The 19,419-nt window shown below is 44.1% G+C and overlaps 2 protein-coding genes across 5 annotated transcripts in view; one reads left to right on the top strand and one right to left on the bottom strand.

The window, feature by feature from the left end:
• Positions 1–19,419, bottom strand: part of mettl15 (methyltransferase 15, mitochondrial 12S rRNA N4-cytidine) — a 104,942-nt gene that overhangs the window by 54,787 nt on the left and 30,736 nt on the right. The gene's annotated exons all lie outside the window — the stretch shown is intronic.
• On the top strand, positions 92–5,307 carry LOC307155927 (uncharacterized protein). 2 transcript variants are annotated; one of them, XM_079866926.1, is made up of 2 exons: positions 92–844; positions 5,036–5,307. In XM_079866926.1, the coding sequence occupies exons 1-2, from the start codon at positions 562–564 to the stop codon at positions 5,227–5,229; spliced, it is 477 nt and encodes a 158-aa protein (XP_079723052.1). In that variant the 5' UTR covers positions 92–561; the 3' UTR covers positions 5,230–5,307. The 2 variants fall into 2 exon arrangements, 1 of the variants encoding a protein (XP_079723052.1); XR_013820618.1 differs by lacking the exon at positions 92–844 and adding an exon at positions 1,504–1,668.

Genomic DNA, 19,419 nt, shown 5'->3' with positions numbered 1-19,419 from the left:
CACAATACCAATTTTTCATGCGAACCGTGCCCAGTTCCGAACTAAACTGCCAGTTTGAAAATGCCTTAAAAAGGCCTCTGACTACTTACTGTCACGGTTGTTGAATGCATTGTTTTCTTCTTGTCTCGTGTCATTGTTGTTTATGTGTGAGTGGGCGTTGTCCCGCTCACGTGTCCGTCAGCGCTCCAGCTGATCATCATCATCATCAATCACTGTTCACAGCTGCGATTCATTTCCGTTCCTATATATACTCACACCATTCTCTGTTCCAGTGTCGGATTGTTTGTTGATGTCCTGTGACCTGCCGTGTCTGTTTCCCCGTGGAGTTGCCGTGTCTGTGTTCGCCTTGCCTTGTCTTTCTGCCGTCGTGTTCGTCATCCTTGGGTTCACCGCACTCCAGCACCGGGATTGGGATTCTCCACTATCACCGCACCAGCGCACCACAGACCATCTAGTCCCTGCCTGAGTCTGAATCGCCGCCCTTCTGTTCTTTCTGTTTTATGTACTTTGGAGAATAAATATCACTTTGAGTATCTGCGATTGCTTCCTGTTTATTCTATCATGACAGAACAATCCGACCGTTCCATGGAAGCAGCAGGTGGCGCCGCAGCAACGATGGACGACTTTGTTCGTGCAAGTATTCAAAGGATGGACGCTCAGGACCGCCAGCAAGGAGAAGCGGCGCGCGCGATTCAGGCTCTCGTCACGCAGGTGTCCGAGCTGACCCAGCGTTTTCAACAGCTGCAACCTCCCGCTGCGCCAGCCGCACCGCCCGTCCCTCCCACACCACCGATGCCCGCCTCCCAGTCCGAGCCACGCCTCCCGACTCCTGAGCCATACTCTGGTGAGCCTAACTTTTGCCGGCCGTTTTTGACTCGATGCAGCATGCATTTTGCTCTCCAGCCCAGAACCTTTGAGAGAGAGGAATCTAAAGTGGCGTTTGTCCTCAAGTTACTGACTGGGAGAGCGCCACTATGGGGGACGGCGGTGTGGGAGAACCAAGAACCATGCTGTTCCTCGTTCCAGGAGCTCTCTCTGGAGATGAGAAGAGTTTTTGACCGCGCGGTTGCGGGGAGAGAGGCTGCCAGGGTCTTGTCTGAACTACGTCAGCGAGAACGATCTGTTTCGGATTATGCCATCGAGTTCAAGACCCTGACGGCCGAGTGTCGCTGGAACGAGGAAGCGCAGTGGGATAGGTTCCTGCATGGGCTGGCCGACCGCGTCCAGAGGGAGATCTACGCCCTGGACCTGCCCCCCTCACTGAACGGACTCATCGACCTGGCTCTGAGGGTGGACGCCCGATTAGCCCGGGTCGGACCACGCGCTCCACCCAGCCTGCCTCGTGGGGGGGTGGAACATCAATGGTCCAGCGGCATGGACGCGGCCGGTCCCTCCGATCCCGAGCCCATGCAGGTGGGTCGAGCTCTGCTTTCCCGGGAGGAGAGGGAGAGGCGGAGATCCCTTGGCCTTTGCCTGTACTGCGGGGGCGTGGGACATTTCGCTAACAACTGCCCGGTAAAAGGCCAAGCCCGATAGTAAGCATGAGGCTACTATCGGGTGGGATCTCCGCCGAAAAGTCCTCATCTACGTCCACCATCCTCCCGGGAAGACTTAGATGGTCTGGTCACGATCATCACTGCACCGCACTGGTGGACTCCGGGGCTGAAGGTAATTTCATGGATCGCACCTTTGCACTGCAGTTTCAAGTCCCACTCAGAACACTTCCCCAGAGAATCACCGTACATGCACTCAATGGACAGTCACTACCTACCATCTCCCAGGCCACCGAGAACATCACGCTCATCATCTCAGGGAATCATGCAGAGACGATATCATTTTTCATCACGGACTCACATCACACACCCATTGTCCTGGGTCACCCCTGGCTCAATCAACACAACCCCCGCATTGACTGGAAACAAAGATCCATATCAGCCTGGAGCGCTGAGTGTCATAAGTCTTGTCTTGTGTCTGCCTGTTCTGTTGTCTCTGTTCCTGTGTTGCAGGAGGAAGCAGTGGATTTATCAAACGTGCCCGTGGAGTACCGTGACCTGAGAGAAGTGTTCAGTAAGTCAAGGGCTGCTTCTCTTCCTCCGCACCGTCCCTACGACTGTGCTATAGATTTACTGTCAGGTAAGTCTCCGCCTAAAGGCAAGATTTATTCACTCTCGGTTCCGGAGAGGGAGGCTATGGAGAAATATATTTCTGATTCTCTAGCATCCGGGTTCATCCAACCTTCCTCATCTCCAGCGGGGGCGGGGTTCTTTTTTGTGGGGAAGAAGGATGGATCGCTGCGACCTTGTATTGATTACCGGGGGCTGAACAACATCACGGTAAAGAATACTTATCCTTTGCCGTTGATGTCTTCAGCCTTCGAGAGGTTGCAGGGAGCATCCATCTTCACAAAACTGGACTTACGTAATGCTTATCATTTGGTCCGCATCAGGAAGGGGGATGAATGGAAGACTGCCTTCAACACCCCTAGGGGGCACTTTGAATACTTGGTCATGCCTTTCGGTTTGTCCAACAGTCCCGCAGTCTTCCAAGCGCTCGTCAATGACGTGCTGCGAGACATGATCGATCAGTTTATTTATGTTTACCTGGATGACATTCTGATCTTTTCCTCGTCTCTCCAGGAACACGTGCAGCACGTCCGACGGGTACTCCAAAGGTTGCTAGAGAATGGGCTTTTTGTCAAGGCGGAGAAATGCGCTTTTCATGCACAGTCGGTCCCTTTCTTAGGACACATCGTGTCGGCTGAGGGTATGCGTATGGATCCTGACAAAGTTAAGGCTGTGGTAGAGTGGCCAAACCCAGATTCCCGTAAGGCCCTACAGAGGTTTCTGGGGTTCGCCAATTTCTACCGGCGTTTTATTCGCAACTTTAGCCAACTAGCCGCACCTCTGACTGCCTTGACCTCCCCCAGAACTGCGTTCAGGTGGTCGGAAGCAGCCGAGACTGCTTTTTCCAACCTCAAGAGCCGCTTTGTTTCGGCTCCCATTTTAATCGCCCCTGATTCCTCACGTCAGTTTGTGGTGGAGGTCGACGCGTCAGAGGTGGGGGTAGGCGCAGTTCTTTTTCAACGCTCACCTTCAGACAACAAGATGCATCCATGCGCGTTTTTATCTCATCGTTTATCACCTGCTGAACAAAATTACGACACTGGCAACAGGGAGTTGTTGGCGGTCAAGCTAGCCTTGGAAGAATGGCGTCATTGGTTAGAGGGGTCCGGGGTACCCTTTATCGTCTGGACGGATCATAAGAATCTGGAGTACATTAGATCCGCCAAGAGGTTGAACTCCAGGCAGGCTCGGTGGGCACTTTTTTTCGGCCGTTTTGATTTTACCCTCTCGTATCGTCCGGGTTCCAAAAACGTCAAACCCGATTCTTTATCGCGTATTTTTGATAGATCCGAACACGCACCTACTCCCGAGCGTATTTTTCCTGAGACCCTAATTATCTCTACGCTCACTTGGGAGGTCGAAGCGAGAGTCAAGAAGGCTCTAGAAGGGGTAACGCCTCCGGTCCGGTGCCCATCGAACCGCTTATTTGTGCCGGAGGAACTACGTCCAGACGTTATTCGGTGGGGTCATTGTTCTAGTCTAGCCTGTCATCCAGGAGTTAGTCGCACCCTTTATTTGGTCAAACAACGATTCTGGTGGCCGCTTATGGCTCGCGATGTTCACGATTTTGTTTTGGCTTGCTCAGTTTGTGCTATTGGCAAGTCGTCCAATCGACCCCCAGATGGGTTACTCCAACCGCTGTCGGTGCCTTCGAGACCCTGGTCCCATATCGCACTAGATTTTGTTACCGCCCTCCCACCCTCCCAGGGTAACACGGTAGTTTTAACCATGGTGGACCGATTCTCGAAGGCAGCCCACTTTGTTCCCTTGCCCAAATCACCTTCAGCCAAGGAGACAGCGGTTGTAGTCGTTAATCACGTCTTTCGGTTACATGGCCTCTTGACAGACGTGGTTTCCGACAGGGGTCCCCAATTTGTGTCCAAATTTTGGCGAGAGTTTTGTAGGTTGCTGGGGGCGACGGTCAGTCTGTCTTCTGGGTTTCACCCCCAGAGCAATGGCCAAACTGAGAGAGCCAACCAAGACCTGGAGAGAACTTTGCGATGTACGGCTGCCAGGAATCCTTCCTCCTGGAGTCAACAACTGCCTATGGTGGAGTACGCCCACAATTCGTTGCCAGTGTCTGCTACGGGCCTATCTCCTTTTGAGTGTAGTATAGGATACCAGCCACCAGTTTTTCCCAGTCTGGAATCCGAAGTCGCGGTCCCCTCTGCTCACGCCTTCGTCCAGAGGTGTCACCACACATGGACAAGAGCCCGTGAGACTCTCCTCCGTGTGCGGGCGCGCACCAAGGCCAAAGCCGATCGCCACCGGTCTAGGCCTCCAAAGTGTGGCTTTCTACTAAGAACATTCCGCTCCGCTCCGTATCCAATAAATTGGCTCCTAAATTCATTGGCCCGTTTTCTGTCACCAAAATTGTTAGTCCGGTGGCAGTCCGCCTCAAACTCCCTCCAGTGTACAGGAGAATTCATCCGGTATTCCATGTGTCCAAAATCAAACCCGTTTTTTTTTCCCGTATTAATCCGCCGGCCCCGGTTCCCCCACCGCCGCGTCTCGTAGACGGGGAACCAACCTATTTGGTGCGTCGCATTCTGGACTCTAGGCGGAGGGGACGCGGATTCCAGTACCCGGTGGACTGGGAGGGTTACGGTCCGGAGGAGAGAAGTTGGGTTCCGGCTCGTGACATCCTGGATCACTCTCTTATCGATGATTACAATCGACAGGTAAGGGAGTCTGGGAACGCCGTGAGGCGTTCCTAGAGGAGGGGGTACTGTCACGGTTGTTGAATGCATTGTTTTCTTCTTGTCTCGTGTCATTGTTGTTTATGTGTGAGTGGGCGTTGTCCCGCTCACGTGTCCGTCAGCGCTCCAGCTGATCATCATCATCATCAATCACTGTTCACAGCTGCGATTCATTTCCGTTCCTATATATACTCACACCATTCTCTGTTCCAGTGTCGGATTGTTTGTTGATGTCCTGTGACCTGCCGTGTCTGTTTCCCCGTGGAGTTGCCGTGTCTGTGTTCGCCTTGCCTTGTCTTTCTGCCGTCGTGTTCGTCATCCTTGGGTTCACCGCACTCCAGCACCGGGATTGGGATTCTCCACTATCACCGCACCAGCGCACCACAGACCATCTAGTCCCTGCCTGAGTCTGAATCGCCGCCCTTCTGTTCTTTCTGTTTTATGTACTTTGGAGAATAAATATCACTTTGAGTATCTGCGATTGCTTCCTGTTTATTCTATCATGACACTTACAAGCTTCAATGGCTGAGATTGGAAAGCATACAACAGTCTTTGACCGGCATGTGGGAGACTCTGAAGCAAGCTAGAATAAGGTTCTATAGACTGATAAGACCAAAATTTTGGTTTTTGCCACCAGACTTAATTTCACTTTTGGCATAAAAATCATCAGAAACACACCATCCCTATGGTGAAACATAATGGTGGGAGCCACACACTGTGGGAACGTTTCTCTCCAACAGGTCCTGGAAGGCTTGAGATGGTAGGAAAACCTGAAGGAAAACCTGAAGACACCTGCAACTTGAGAGAAGATGATCTGTCAACGCTTTACAGGATTAAAATGTAGAGGGGCTAACTCAGAGTCCACAATCCAAATGAGAATTCATTGGTGGACACGTTTTCAAAACGATCTTCATGATATCTCACTGAGCTTGAGCAATTCTGCAAAGAAGAACGGAGATAAATTTAAGTGGTCAGATGTGCAAAGCTGTTCCACATAGGGTCAGTGCTGTAATTGTAACCAATGACTAAACAGTGACAAGGAGGACATGAACACATACATTTTGACCAATTTGTTGTGACTGATAGAAAAAGAATTTTGGCTGTCGAAAAAAATGGCTAAATGAATCCACTCTGTTTCAATGTTTTAGGGATAAACACTTTTTAAGTCAAGTCAAGTCAAGTCATCTTCATTTATATAGCGCTTTTAACAATGTAGATTGTTTCAAAGCAGCTTTACAGAGATAAACGTATAATTTAAGGTAACAGAGATTGTTTTGGCTTTATAGCGGTTCTTTAATAAAGTTATTTTCCAGCTAAAGTTAGTTTTGATTGATTCGCTTCCGTCGCAACGATCATTTGTTATTAAATTAGCGGCCGCTAAGACGACACCATTCTCTCTACACAGACTTTAAACACGAACCTGTGAGAAACGCTGATGGCGGTCACATGCGCATTAAGAATTGGTTCTATAGTTATGTGCGTTTGAATATATGTGCGCAGGTTTGGAATTCCCTACAAACCAAGCCTAAACAAAGTACTGTTTTTGATACAGAATTTTATTTTATTTTATCAATTCGGGGTAGATACGCGAATTGAGTTTCCCGACGACGCTTTATTTGTAGAGTGGTAAAGGGATCCTCCATAGGGAGAGACTAGTTGGCACTTCAGCACTGCATTGTCATCGGGTCCAGGCGCAGGTCCTTCATCAGATCTGGATACGGCCTGGATCCGGCAGGCTGCGGGAAAACCTCGGGATAAACAAAAGACACTAAAATTAGCATCGATGCCATTCTTCTTATGATGTAACAAGTACATCAGGATTTATGGGAAGTGTTCCCGGTTCCAGCTGACCTAATCTATGCAGCCTAACACTGAATTATAGAAGTCTATAATGTATTATGTGAATGCTAGGTCAAAGAGATGTGTCTTTAGTCTAGCTTTGAACTGACACAGTGTGTCTGCTTCCCGGACAACGTTAGGAAGACTGTTCCAAAGTTTTGGTGCTAAATAGGAGAAGGATCTACCGCCAGCAATCGATTTTGATATTCTAGGTATTATCAACTGGCCGGAATTTTGAGATCGCAATAGACGTGAAGGACTATAATGCGTTAAGAGCTCGCTCAAGTACTGCGGAGCTAAACCATTTAGTGCTTTGTAAGTGATCAGCAATATTTTAAAATTGATGCGATGTTTAATAGGGAGCCAGTGCAATTTTGACAGAACCGGGCTAATATGGTCATACTTCCTGGTTCTGGTAAGAACTCGAGCTGCTGCGTTTTGAACTAGCTGTAGTTTGTTTATTAAGCGTGCAGGACAACCACCCAGTAGAGCATTACAATAATCTAGCCTTGAGGTCATGAATGCATGAACTAACTGTTCCGCATTTGTCACTGAGAGCATATGGCGTAATTTAGATATATTTTTAAGATGGAAAAATGCAGTTTTACAGATACTAGACACATGACTTTCAAATGAAAGATTGGTATCAAAGAGCACACCCAGGTTCCTAACCGACGACGAAGACTTAACAGAGCAGCCATCAAGTGTTAGACAGTATTCTAGGTTATTACGTGAGGAAGTTTTTTGTCCAATAATTAGAATCTCTGTTTTTTCAGAATTTAGAAGTAGGAAATTACGAGTCATCCAATTTTTTATATCAGCTATGCATTCTGTTAATTTTGTGAATTGGTAGGTTTCGTTTGGTTTTGAAGAAATATACAGCTGAGTATCATCAGCATAACAGTGAAAACTAATGCCATGTTTCCTAATGATATCTCCTAATGGTAGCATGTACAGAGTGAACAGCAGCGGCCCTAGTACTGAGCCTTGTGGTACGCCATACTGAACTTGTGATCGATGAGACATCTCTTCATTTACTGCTACAAACTGATAACAGTCAGATAAGTATGATTTAAACCATGCTAGTGCAATTCCACTAATGCCAACATAATTTTCGAGTCTATTTAAAAGAATGTTGTGGTCGATAGTGTCAAATGCAGCACTAAGATCGAGTAACACTAATAGAGAGACACAACCACGATCGGATGATAAGAGCAAATCATTTATGACTCTAACGAGAGCAGTCTCGGTACTATGGTACGGTCTAAATCCGGACTGGAAATCCTCGCAGATATCATTTCTTTCAAGAAAGGAACACAGTTGTGAAGACACTGCTTTTTCTAATATCTTTGACAGATAAGGTAGATTCGAGATCGGCCTGTAATTGACTAATTCTGTAGGATCAAGTTGCGTTTTTTTAACAAGCGGTTTAATCATAGCCAGCTTAAAGGTTTTTGGTACGTATCCTAGAGACAAAGATGAATTAATGATATTAAGAAGAGGATCTATGACCTCTGGAAGTATTTCTTTCAGTAGCTTAGTCGGTATAGGGTCTAACATACATGTTGTAGATTTAGATGATTTAACGAGTTTAGTAAATTCTTCCTCTCCTATAGCAACGAATGAATCAAAATTTTCCTCAGGGAGACTACAATGCACTGCCTGATGCGATACTGTAGTAGACGGTTGCATAGTTATAATTTTCTCCCTGATATTATCAATCTTATAAGTGAAGAAGTTCATAAAGTCATTACTGCTGTGCTGCTTGGAAACTTCGGTGCTTGAAGCTTTCTTTTTCGTTAGTTTAGAAACCGTTTCAAATAAATACCTAGGATTATGTTTATTTTCTTCTAATAGGGTTGTAAAATAAGCAGATCTAGCAGCATTTAAGGCCTCTCTGTAAGCAATCGAGCTCTCTTTCCATGAAATGCGAAATACCTCTAGTTTTGTTTTCTTCCAGTTGCGAGTGTGCTAGTTGTACCACGCCGTTCGACTATTTTCTTTAATCTTCTTTAAGCGCAACGGAGCAACTGTGTCTAAAGTGCTGGAAAAGAGAGAGTTAAAAGTTTCTGTTGCAATATCGAGTTCTTCTAAGCTATATGGGATGCTGAGATGATGAAACTGATTAGGAAGATTATTAATAAAGCAATCTTTAGTGGCAGAAGTGATAGGTCTAACATATTTGAAACACGGAGTCGGCTTTGCAGCCTTGGCTAAATGAAGTTTACACGAGACTAGATAATGATCTGAGATGTCATCGCTCAGCTGCAGAATTTCAACGGCATCAACATCTATTCCATGTGATAATATTAGATCTAGAGTATGATTACGACAATGAGTAGGTCCTGACACGTGTTGTCTAACTCCAATAGAGTTTACAATGTCTTAGCAACCCAAGCTTTAGCATTTGCTCATCTGTATTATAGCTGTTTTTTATTTGTTGAACATCAATTAAATTTTTAACCTTAGATGGGATTTCCAAATTCGGGGAACAGACACAGTCTCTATATGATGATAGCTAGGTGAAAGAGGCTCTACGTGATGGGATTTATCTGACCTGGGTGATGCGAGGCCGCTAGCAGACAGTTGGTTAAGCCAGTCTGTCTGCTTCCTTTTAATAGGCAGTGTGTAGGAAAAAGGTGAAAATAGAAATTGGCCTAAAAAATTGACCCTCACCGAGGGGGGCGCTCGTGCGCAGTGATGGAGTAGACGTATTGTCGGAGTGCTCCGTGACATCTCCTTAATTTTACTTTCATATCATTGCACTTTAACTTTATTTTACGCTGGCTTGCCCTTAAAACTGTGCTGTTTCCTGTCGGAAGTGGGTTTATGTCAGCATGCCTAAGAAAGACGATAGTCAGAGGGATACATCCAAGACGAGTTCGTCGGCCGCTAGCAACGATGCGATATTAGCTGGTATTGCTAACCACGGGGCTGAGCTTGCGAAAATCACCTCTCTCGTAGATGGCCTAAAGAAATCTCTGGAGGACCGCCTCGACGCAATCGAAGTAACTCTATCATCGCTTCAGGAAAAAAAAACATGAAACTGAGCGCCACTTTGATGATTTCGACGAAGCCATGTCAGCCAACGACAGCCGCATAACAGCTCTGGGAGCTACGAGCAACAAGCTACATGTGGCTAACGGTCTCCTCAGGACGAAAGTGAACGACTTGGAGGGCCGCTCCCGCAGACTAAATGTCAGGATTGTCAAGTCAAGTCAAGTCAAGTTTATTTATATAGCGCTTTTCACAACGTAGGTTGTATCAAAGCAGCTTCACAATATTAAATTAAAACAATACATCAATGTTTGTTTCTAGTGGAACGTCCACGTTTGGTAATGCTGATCAATAGTATCGTTGATTGATTAATTAAATTAAATATCCCCAACTGAGCAAGCCAAAGGCAACAGTGGCAAGGAACCGAAAAACTCCATCAGGTGACCTAATGGAGAAAAAAAAAAACCTTGGGAGAACCCAGGCTCAGTCGGGGGCCAGTTCTCCTCTGGCGTTTATGAACTAGAGGTCGGATTTAACTGTAAGATTAAAAGTATTATATGAATGCCTGGCTGAAGAGATGCGTCTTTAATCTAGTTTTAAACTGGGAGAGCGAGTCTGAGCAACGAACAGTATCAGGAAGACTATTCCAGAGTTTTGGAGCTAAATGTGAAAATGCTCTCCCTGCTTTGGTGGATCTGGATATCCTAGGTATGACCAAAAGCCTTGAATTTAGTGATCTTAAAGAGCGCGATGGATTATAGGGCGATAGAAGATCGGGGCATTAAAGAAGGGGAAGAGAAAGGCAGCCCTACTGACTTTGTTTCTAAGCTAATCCCACAGTTACTCGGCCAAGACAACTTTAGCAGACCGGTAAAAATAGACCGGGCCCACCGTAGCCTGAGACCGAAGCCTCAACCTAATGAGCGGCCACGGATCATCATCGCCAAGGTCCACAACGATCGGGACGTGATTGACACGTGATCGACTGCGACTCAGCCGTCAACAAGCACCCCTGTACTATCACGGTGAGAGAGTCTCCATTTTCCCCCGACTACACAGCGGAGGTCTCGGCACGGTTATTTTATTTGTTTTTATTCATTTCTTTTTTTTGTCACGCTTTGTTTTGCCAGCCCTGACCTAAGTATGTCGCGTGTCAAACTTCACCTTATGTCCCTCCGCATAGATCTATGTCATTTACTCACTTAGGTCAGGGATGAGCCACATTACTTTTACTACTTGGAATTGTAGGGGTATGGGCAGGGCTCTTAAACGAGGTAAAGTATTCTCTCATTTGAAGTCCCTGTCATCTGATATTGTATTTTTGCAGGAGACCCATATCCAACCTTCAGAGCAGAGGCGCTTAAGATCTGCATGGGTGTCACAGGTGTACCAGTCCACCTTTTCCTCCAAGGCGAGGGGGGTTGCCATTCTTGTTCGCAGAACCATCCCATTTGTATTCAAATCGCAGACTACCGATCCAGCTGGGAGGTTCATACTTGTCACGGGTACGGTTAACTCAGTCCCTTTAGTTCTTTTAAACATTTACGCCCCAAATTTCGATAACCCTGATTTTTTCTGTAAAATATTCAACCTTGTCACAGAATACAATGATTACAACATAATTATCGGCGGTGACTTTAATTGCTATTTTGATCCGCTATTGGATAGGTCCTCCTCGTCCGTGGCTCCATTATTGAAATCTGTCTCTGTTCTCAATGACCTTGCAAATTCTCTGGACTTGGTTGACATATGGAGGCACCAGCATCCTTTAGAAAAGAAATTTTCTTTTTTATCCCCCGTGCATGGCAGTTTCACAAGAATTGATTATATGCTGGTTGACTCTAGACTTATTTCGAATGTAATAAGCTCAACTTACCATAGTATCTTAATTTCCGACCATGCACCCCTCTCATTGGTGATTGACTACAAACTTTATGCCCCTCAATATAGTTGGAAATTCAACCCCACACTATATTTAGACGACACGTTCAGTGGCTATATATCAACCAAGATTGCAGATTTTCTGCTCATTAATGACAATGGCGCTGTCTCTGATTCTACTTTGTGGGAGTCGTTTAAAGCCCTGATAAGAGGGCACATCATCTCGTATCAGTCGTCTCGCAAAAGGGCCAGGCTCAGGCGTCGCACTGATATTGAGGCTGAACTAGCTGAACTGGAGGTGGATTACCTAAACACAGGTTCTGAAGACACACTTAGCTATATTTTGAAAGTGAAATATGAATACAACCATATTCTCGGTGAGCAGGTTGGGAACTATATTCGTAAACTAAAGCAGAAACACTTTGAGCTGGGTGAGAAGGCCGATAAATTGCTCGCTAGGCAATTGAAGAGCGTCATATCCGAAAGGGCAATACATAAAATTTCTTCCTCCACTGGTCAACTATTAACTGATCTCAAGCAGATTAATGACAGATTTTTTAGTTTTTACAGCCAGCTATATATTTCCAGATCTACTGCCACGGATACAGACATTTCCAATTTTCTCCATACTTTAGACATTCCAGTCCTTTCTGAGTCCGCAAGACTAGAATTGGAATCTGAACTTACACTGGAGGAGATCAGAAATGCTATTCGTTCTTTTCCCGTTGGCAAAGCATGTGGTCCAGATGGATTTGGGATAGAATTTTACAAGACGCACATTGATGTTATCGCCCCCCTCCTGCTTCGGATGGTCAATTGTTCAGTGAAAAAGGGTATTTTCCCTCATACTCTCTACGACGCCCATATCTGTGCCCTCTTAAAAAGGACAGAGATTAAACAAATGTCTCTTCGTATCAACCCCTATCTCTGCTCAACTCTGACCAAAAAATTATAGCTAAAGTCCTGTCCAACTGGTTAAACAAATATATTGGCACTTTAATTCATCCTGATCAATCAGGTTTCATCCCCAATAGATTTTCCTTCTCAAACACGAGGTGCTTGCTTAATTTAATGTATTCAACTAAATTGCCCCACTCTGCTGTGATCTCACTTGATGCCCAGCAGGCCTTTGACCAGGTGGAGTGGAAATACATGTTCGCTGCTCTTGACAAATTTGGGTTTGGGTTGAAATTTATGAATATATTAAAAATGTTGTATGCTGGTCCCCAATCTTCTGTTCTAACCAACCACGAAAGATCCCCCCCGTTCCCGTTGCATCGCGGCACCAGGCAGGGCTGCTGCCTCTCCCCAATGCTTTTTGCTTTAGCTCTTGAGCCGCTGGCCATAGCCATTAGAGCCAACCCCCAAATCTCCGGTATAAGATGCGGCACATCCGAGTGCACCATCGGTCTGTACGCAGATGATATAATTCTGACCCTTTCAGATGTAAAAACATCCCTTTCACCCCTTCTTAAACTGATAGATGGCTTTGGACGATTCTCTGGATTTACTATAAACTATGAGAAATGAGTTTTTATGCCTCTATCTAACAGTCTTGACTCCAGTTTTCTTCTCAATCTCCCGTTCAGAGTCTCCCACGACCACTTTTCCAACCTGTGGATTAACATCCCCAGAAATCCAAAAACTTCTCTTTAAACTGAACTATATGGATCTGATTGGCAGACTCAAATGAATGATAGATAAATGGAAACTTCTCCCCCTCTCATTGATTGGCCGTGTCAACATTGTTAAAATGGTCGTGCTCCCTAAATTTACTTATTTATTTCAGAATGTGCCCATCTTCCTCACTTCTTCCTTCTTCAAGACGTTAGACTCTATTATCTTGCCCTTCCTCTGGGCCTCCAAGCCCGCCCGTATTTCAAAGGCCCGTATCACAAAGCCCACTGAGGAGGGTGGTTTAGACCTGCCTGTCTTTCGGCATTACTACTGGGCCTGTAACGCCAGAGCATGGGTTTTTTGGAATCACTCCATGGCTGGGAGTTCAGAGGTGGGTGGACCCGGCCCTAGATGGCCTGAGATTGAGCTTAGTAATGCTGTGTCACTTACTGGTGCCTCCTTGTCAGCCATTCTATTCTCAAAACCTGATATTAAAATTAAATCGCTACGCAACAATTTCTTACTCTGCAACTCGATTAAAATTCTAAAGCAAATCAAGGTAATTCTGAACCTCCCAGGAAAGTCAATTCATGCCCCCATATGTCAGAACCCCTGTTTCAAGCCTGGTTTGATGGATGCTGTTTTTATGCAATGGTCAAATAAAGGGTTAACTACTATCAGGGATCTCTACATTGATAATCACTTTGCATCTTTTGCCCAGCTCCAGGCTAAATTCAAACTCCCTACTAATCAATTTTTTCGTTATCTACAAATTAGGAATTTTGTCAAGCATACTTCTTCTCGTCTAGATGCGACCCCCATGCAACATGACTTTTTTGATATTTTGACTAGACCTCCCACCTCCAAGCATTTGATCACTCGGTTTGTTAATCTCTTCGTTGTGGCAACCCCCTCTCTCCATATTAAAGAGGCGAGGATCAAGGACACCGGCGAAGATATATCTGACGAGCTATGGGAGATAGGGTTAAACAGGATAAATCATGCTCTATTAATGCTAGACTTCAGCTTATTCAGTTTAAAGTAGTTCATAGGTTGCACTACTCCAAGACTAGACTGAACAATTTTTTTCCTGCTGTTTCCCCCACTTGTGATAAATGCAAATCAGCTAATGGAACTCTTGGGCATCTTTTCTGGTCCTGCTCTAAGCTCACAAGATTCTGGGTTGACATTTTTAGTTTGTACAGTGCTGTTTATAATAGACAACTGGTTCATGACTGTCTCTTAGTGATACTGGGCTGCTCCAACGGTTCATTGGCTCTTCCATCCGCTTTACAACAAGCCCTCATGTTTGGTATGACCATTGCAAAACAGGTTATCCTAAAGGAGTGGAAGTCAGCTTCCCCTCCTTGCTTCAAGAGGTGGCTTAATGATATGGTTTCCTGTTTACACCTTGAAGAAATTCGGTTTTCTATGTCTAACTCTCGAGTTAAGTTCAAGAAGATCTGGGGCCCTTTCATAGAATATATCAGGAAGGATAGACCACAAACTGGGACCTAAATGCATTGTATTGTCTCTCTTTTAATTTTTTTTTTTTTTTTTTACTTTGGACAGTTATCCTTACAGAGACGTTGCCACTCCCCTTCGGCTCAGGCCTCCTTGACTCAATCTGTGTGAGTGGACTTTTGGCACATCTGTTCACTGAACGGACATGTGTATTTATACTTTTTCCTTTCTATATAATGTGTAAGTGCTGGCTTTATGTGATTTTTTTTTTTTGGTTTTTGTTTGTGTGCCTTAATTGTCTGAGTTACTGCCTTTTTTTCTGTTTGTTTTGTATTATGTATGTAAAAAATCTGCATAAATAAAATGTAAAAAAATAAAAAATAATTGACCCTCACCGCCGCTTCAGAGATTGTAGGGTTTTTTTCAAGCCGTTGAGCCGTTAAGTAATCTCTGCTCTTTGGCTTGGTTACAGTGCTGGAGTCATGAGCGGATGAGACAAGGGCGCAGTGTGCAACAATTGTGGGTTAAGTGCCTTCCTCCAGGGCAGAACCACAGGGACATCAGAACCAGCTGCTCATCTGCACCCTTAAACAGTGTTCAAATTGCAGGTGAGAGTAGCACTCACAAATAATCGCATTCACAAATATTCAAACAGGGTACATAAAGACGGTGGCGCCAGGTCTGACATCAATTGCCATTGGTTTTTGTGTACAATATAATCTGAATAAACTCACCAAGTTCCAATATGTGGAAAATTATTAGTTTCAGTCATTTCTTCAGATAACATTTCAGTCTGTTCCTCACACAGAGTGCATGATACTTATATGGTGCTTTTTGTCTGCTCAACAGCACCAGTCCCCATTCACTTTCACTGAATGGATAAGAGCAGCGTAAACAATCTACCCAACATTTCCTTTTGTGCTACACAGAAGAAAGTAATACAGGTTTGGAAGTACATGAGTGTTAGTAAATGATGACAGAATTTTGCACAGACTGAATGTCATTTGTTCAATGATCATAATTATTATTTTTCTGTTATAATTTAATCCATATGTCTAGCCAATGTCATAATGTCATATGCCTATGGGTCGAGTCACTGGAATAGGATCCAGAAATTCCTGCAACCCTACATAGGATGAGTTGTTTGGGAATATATATATATATATATATATATACAGTACAGGCCAAAAGTTTGGACACATTACTATTTTTAATGTTTTTGAAAGAAGTTTCTTCTGCTCATCAAGCCTGCATTTATTTGATCAAAAATACAGAAAAAAATGTAATATTTTACATAAAAAACTGTTTCCAACTTTGATAATGAATCATCATATTAGAATGATTTCTAAAGGATCATTTGATAGACTGGAGTAATGATCCTGAAAATTCAGCTTTGCATCACCGAAATAAATGATAATTTAAAGTATAATAAATTGAAAACCAATTATTTTAAATTGTAATAATATATCACAATATTACATTTTTTTCTGTATTTTTGATCAAATAAATGCAGGCTTGATGAGCAGAAGAAACTTCTTTCAAAAACATTAAAAATAGTAATGTGTCCAAACTTTTGGCCTGTACTGTATATATATATATATATATATATATATATATATATATATATATACTCACACACACTATATATATAATAATATAATATATAAATTATAATTATTATTACAATTATTATTATTTAGAATGTAATATGAATATTATAGAGTTCAAGGTCAAGGTCACTTCTCCAACAAGTGAACTAAATGTTATTTGTTACCCAGTTTTGTAAAACAACATAGAAGCCAACTGTCATGGTGAATACCCATTTTCACCCAATAAAAGTAAATACACAATTCTTATTTAACTTATGATTGTGTTTATACATTTGAGCTACTATAATTATTGTTTATCTTCATACTGAACTGTCCCGTCCATACAAAATTACAAATAGCATATATTTTTGTTAAAGGGGGGGTGAAATGCTCATTTTCACTCAATCTCCTGTTAATCTTGAGTACCTATAGAGTAGTATTGCATCCTTCATATCTCCAAAACGTCTTTAGTTTTATTATATTTAGAGGTGAAAGATTGGCTGTACCGAGTCTTTCCGGAAAAAACCGAGCGGCTGGGGGCGGGCCGTGTGGGCGGTGTGCTATAGCTGTGCTAACTGATCTAACAACAACACAGAGAGACATTTGAAGTAGTTTACTCACCGTGACTGCTCGATCCTTAAGCATTAGACGATCTGCAAATAAGTCGATCTGGGCTTTGTTTATAAAACAATCATCGTCGAAATGCAGGGAACAAAGAGTCGTGCACAACCTCCGTTGATGCTTCGAAAAAACAAACTCCATCCACTATTCCCTTAACGCTGGGTTCTTTGGGAATCTGTGCAGGGTTGTCTTGCCCTGCCAACCAAAAACCCACTTCTTTGGTGACATTGACTTCCCTAAAAGCCGAGCATAGCGCTTTGAGGTAACGTACTGCTTTCGCTCTCTTCTCTCTCTGGTCTGCGAGTGCGCGCGCGGCCGCGGAGAAGTGCCCTTAGGACCCATATAAGGAAATTCCGCTCTATCTTACGTAAGACAGAGCCATACTCGAAAAAAACTTTCCGAAACTTGTGACAAACCGGAAGGAGTATTTTTGGAACAAAAATACTCCTTCAAACGTACAACTTAACTTTTGAAACTTTGTCCATGTTTAGCATGGGAATCCAACTCTTTAACAGTGTAAAAAACTCAGTATGCATGAAACAGCAATTCACCCCCCCTTTAAACTAACAGTGAAAAGTGAAGCTGCTACTGTCCCTGATGTCTTTACCACCTCACACCAAAGAGTAAATAAATAGGGTGTAAATTATATGTTTTATGTTCTTATTTCATTCTATTCAAGAGGGTCTACCTTTCCTCATTAGATAGCTTCAATAGACATCCAAAGATTTCACTGGATAGCCAATAGGATGAAATGGGACAATTTCGCTGTACGCTTGGGGCGTGACAGTAAAGGAGGCCGAAGGGACACAGAGATTTTTTCCGTGGTGTCACTGCGCACAGTTAATTACCCACAAGTGACACCTCGTCAGCTCACCTGTGGATTTGTGTAAATCAGTGAGAGGTTTCTCAGTTACTTGGCTTGAGTAGGCGGCATCTCATTGTGCTCCATGCATCTGTACACCTACTCCCATGTGAGAACACTACACTAAGACACACACTGAATCTTCCCACGTGTTATGAAGCCCTCTCTGAGAAAACTTAACTTTGCCATTTGCCACAATGTTTCAATAAACAACTCATATTAGGACTTGACAACACAACATTCTATGTGTCCAAAAATAACATTTTATGAAGCATGAAGCTCTCACAATGGTTCAAACCACGCTTTTCAGCTCTTTCTAATTTTAACATAGGAGCCATAAAGGTATTCTCCTCCTCGGGAGCCTGATCTAACAGTAACATCCTCCAGCTAAACTTTATAACCTTGATGGCTTTGAAAGAGTTGTCTCTTCTTCTAAAACCATAGTGACGCAAGATGCAACATCCCAGCATCAAATGCGACAACCTCTGACTACCTCTACCATGACGAAAGCACCGAGCAAGCTCAAAATAGCGTACCGGTCCCGTGGGACAACCACTGGGTGTTGGCTCAGAGCATCTCTGTTTTTATTTTTTTTTACCCAGTTTTCTCTGAAGCGTTCTTTTCTCTTGGTCACCGGTTTTGTTTATGTGCAGGGCTGACGGGTGAATGGGATTGATGCAAGAATCTGTTTTTAGCTGGATCAAATAAAACGTGACTAAAAAATTCATGTCTCCTACAGCATAGTCAGACAGCAACCTTTTTTATGGAACGCTGCCCCTTTAAGAAACCTGCCTTCTCCACTGCTGGAGATGGACGTAACAACTCCCAGAAGGATTTGGCTATAATGGGCTTGGCATTTGCAATGGTGATTGACACTGAAGACGAAGTGAGTCATCTGCATTGATATTTCATACAGAGTGGTGTTGAAGGCCGGGCTCCCTGGTCTTCCAGGACCAATGCAGCTTTGGGAAGAGAAGACAGGTGAGACGTATGGCAACAACATGAGAGACTGCAATGGAAGGGCAAAGTGGTCTTTCACAAAGAGAAGAAATCCATATCGCCTCTTTCAGTGACACGTCACACGTCACAGGTCAGGGAAGTAGAAAAGGGTCTGTTCATAATGACAGCAATAAATGAGAAAAGAAATGAGAAAATAGAAACCTATCAATGAAAAAGCACAAGTTTTGCAAAGTTGTTTTGTATGCTGAAAAGGCCTTCCAAGCTGCATTTTCTGCCTTTGCCAGCAGAGGGGACAGGAGAGTAAGGAGTTACTATGAATTTCAAAGTACACTCAGGAGGGTCACTGCCGCCAGACAAAGAGTTTCCAGTCAAGCACACTCTGTCACGGCCTGCCAAACTACCGTTTGTGTGAAAAACGCAAGGCACGCATCAACAAGACAAAGCCGTGGCAAAGAACAGATGACCCACATGTATTTGCAAACAGTGGCAGTCGAGTACCTCTTCCCGCCTTGGCATACATCACCGGCAAACATGGAGCAGGACCAGAGACAGATAGAGGAGTCAATAGACCTGTCTCTCAATTGCTTGCTGCAATAAGTGAAGAAGGCCAGCAACCTGAGAGATGGTACAAATTCTACCCGTGTCTCCCATGCCCAGTTCAATTACAGCAGGGGATCTAAAATATCAACCAGGGGAAGTTTTGGAAATATCTCCTTACACCAACAGACACACCATTAAGGAGAGAGACCGACTAGAACAGGATCGCT

This window comes from Squalius cephalus (assembly GCF_949319135.1).
Source record: "Squalius cephalus genome assembly, chromosome: 3".
Lineage (NCBI taxonomy): Eukaryota > Metazoa > Chordata > Actinopteri > Cypriniformes > Leuciscidae > Squalius > Squalius cephalus.
Note: the sequence above shows the minus strand (reverse complement) of the source record. Positions and strands in the feature narration are given on the sequence as shown.

What these genes read in the sequence shown, in the direction of transcription:
- LOC307155927 (XM_079866926.1), top strand. Translation starts at nt 562, where the DNA reads ATGACAGAACAATCCGACCGTTCCATGGAAGCAGCAGGTGGCGCCGCA. An exon ending in GACTCCTGAGCCATACTCTG is followed by an intron (nt 845 to 5,035) that starts GTGAGCCTAACT and finishes TCTCTGTTCCAG; the next exon opens with TGTCGGATTGTTTGTTGATG.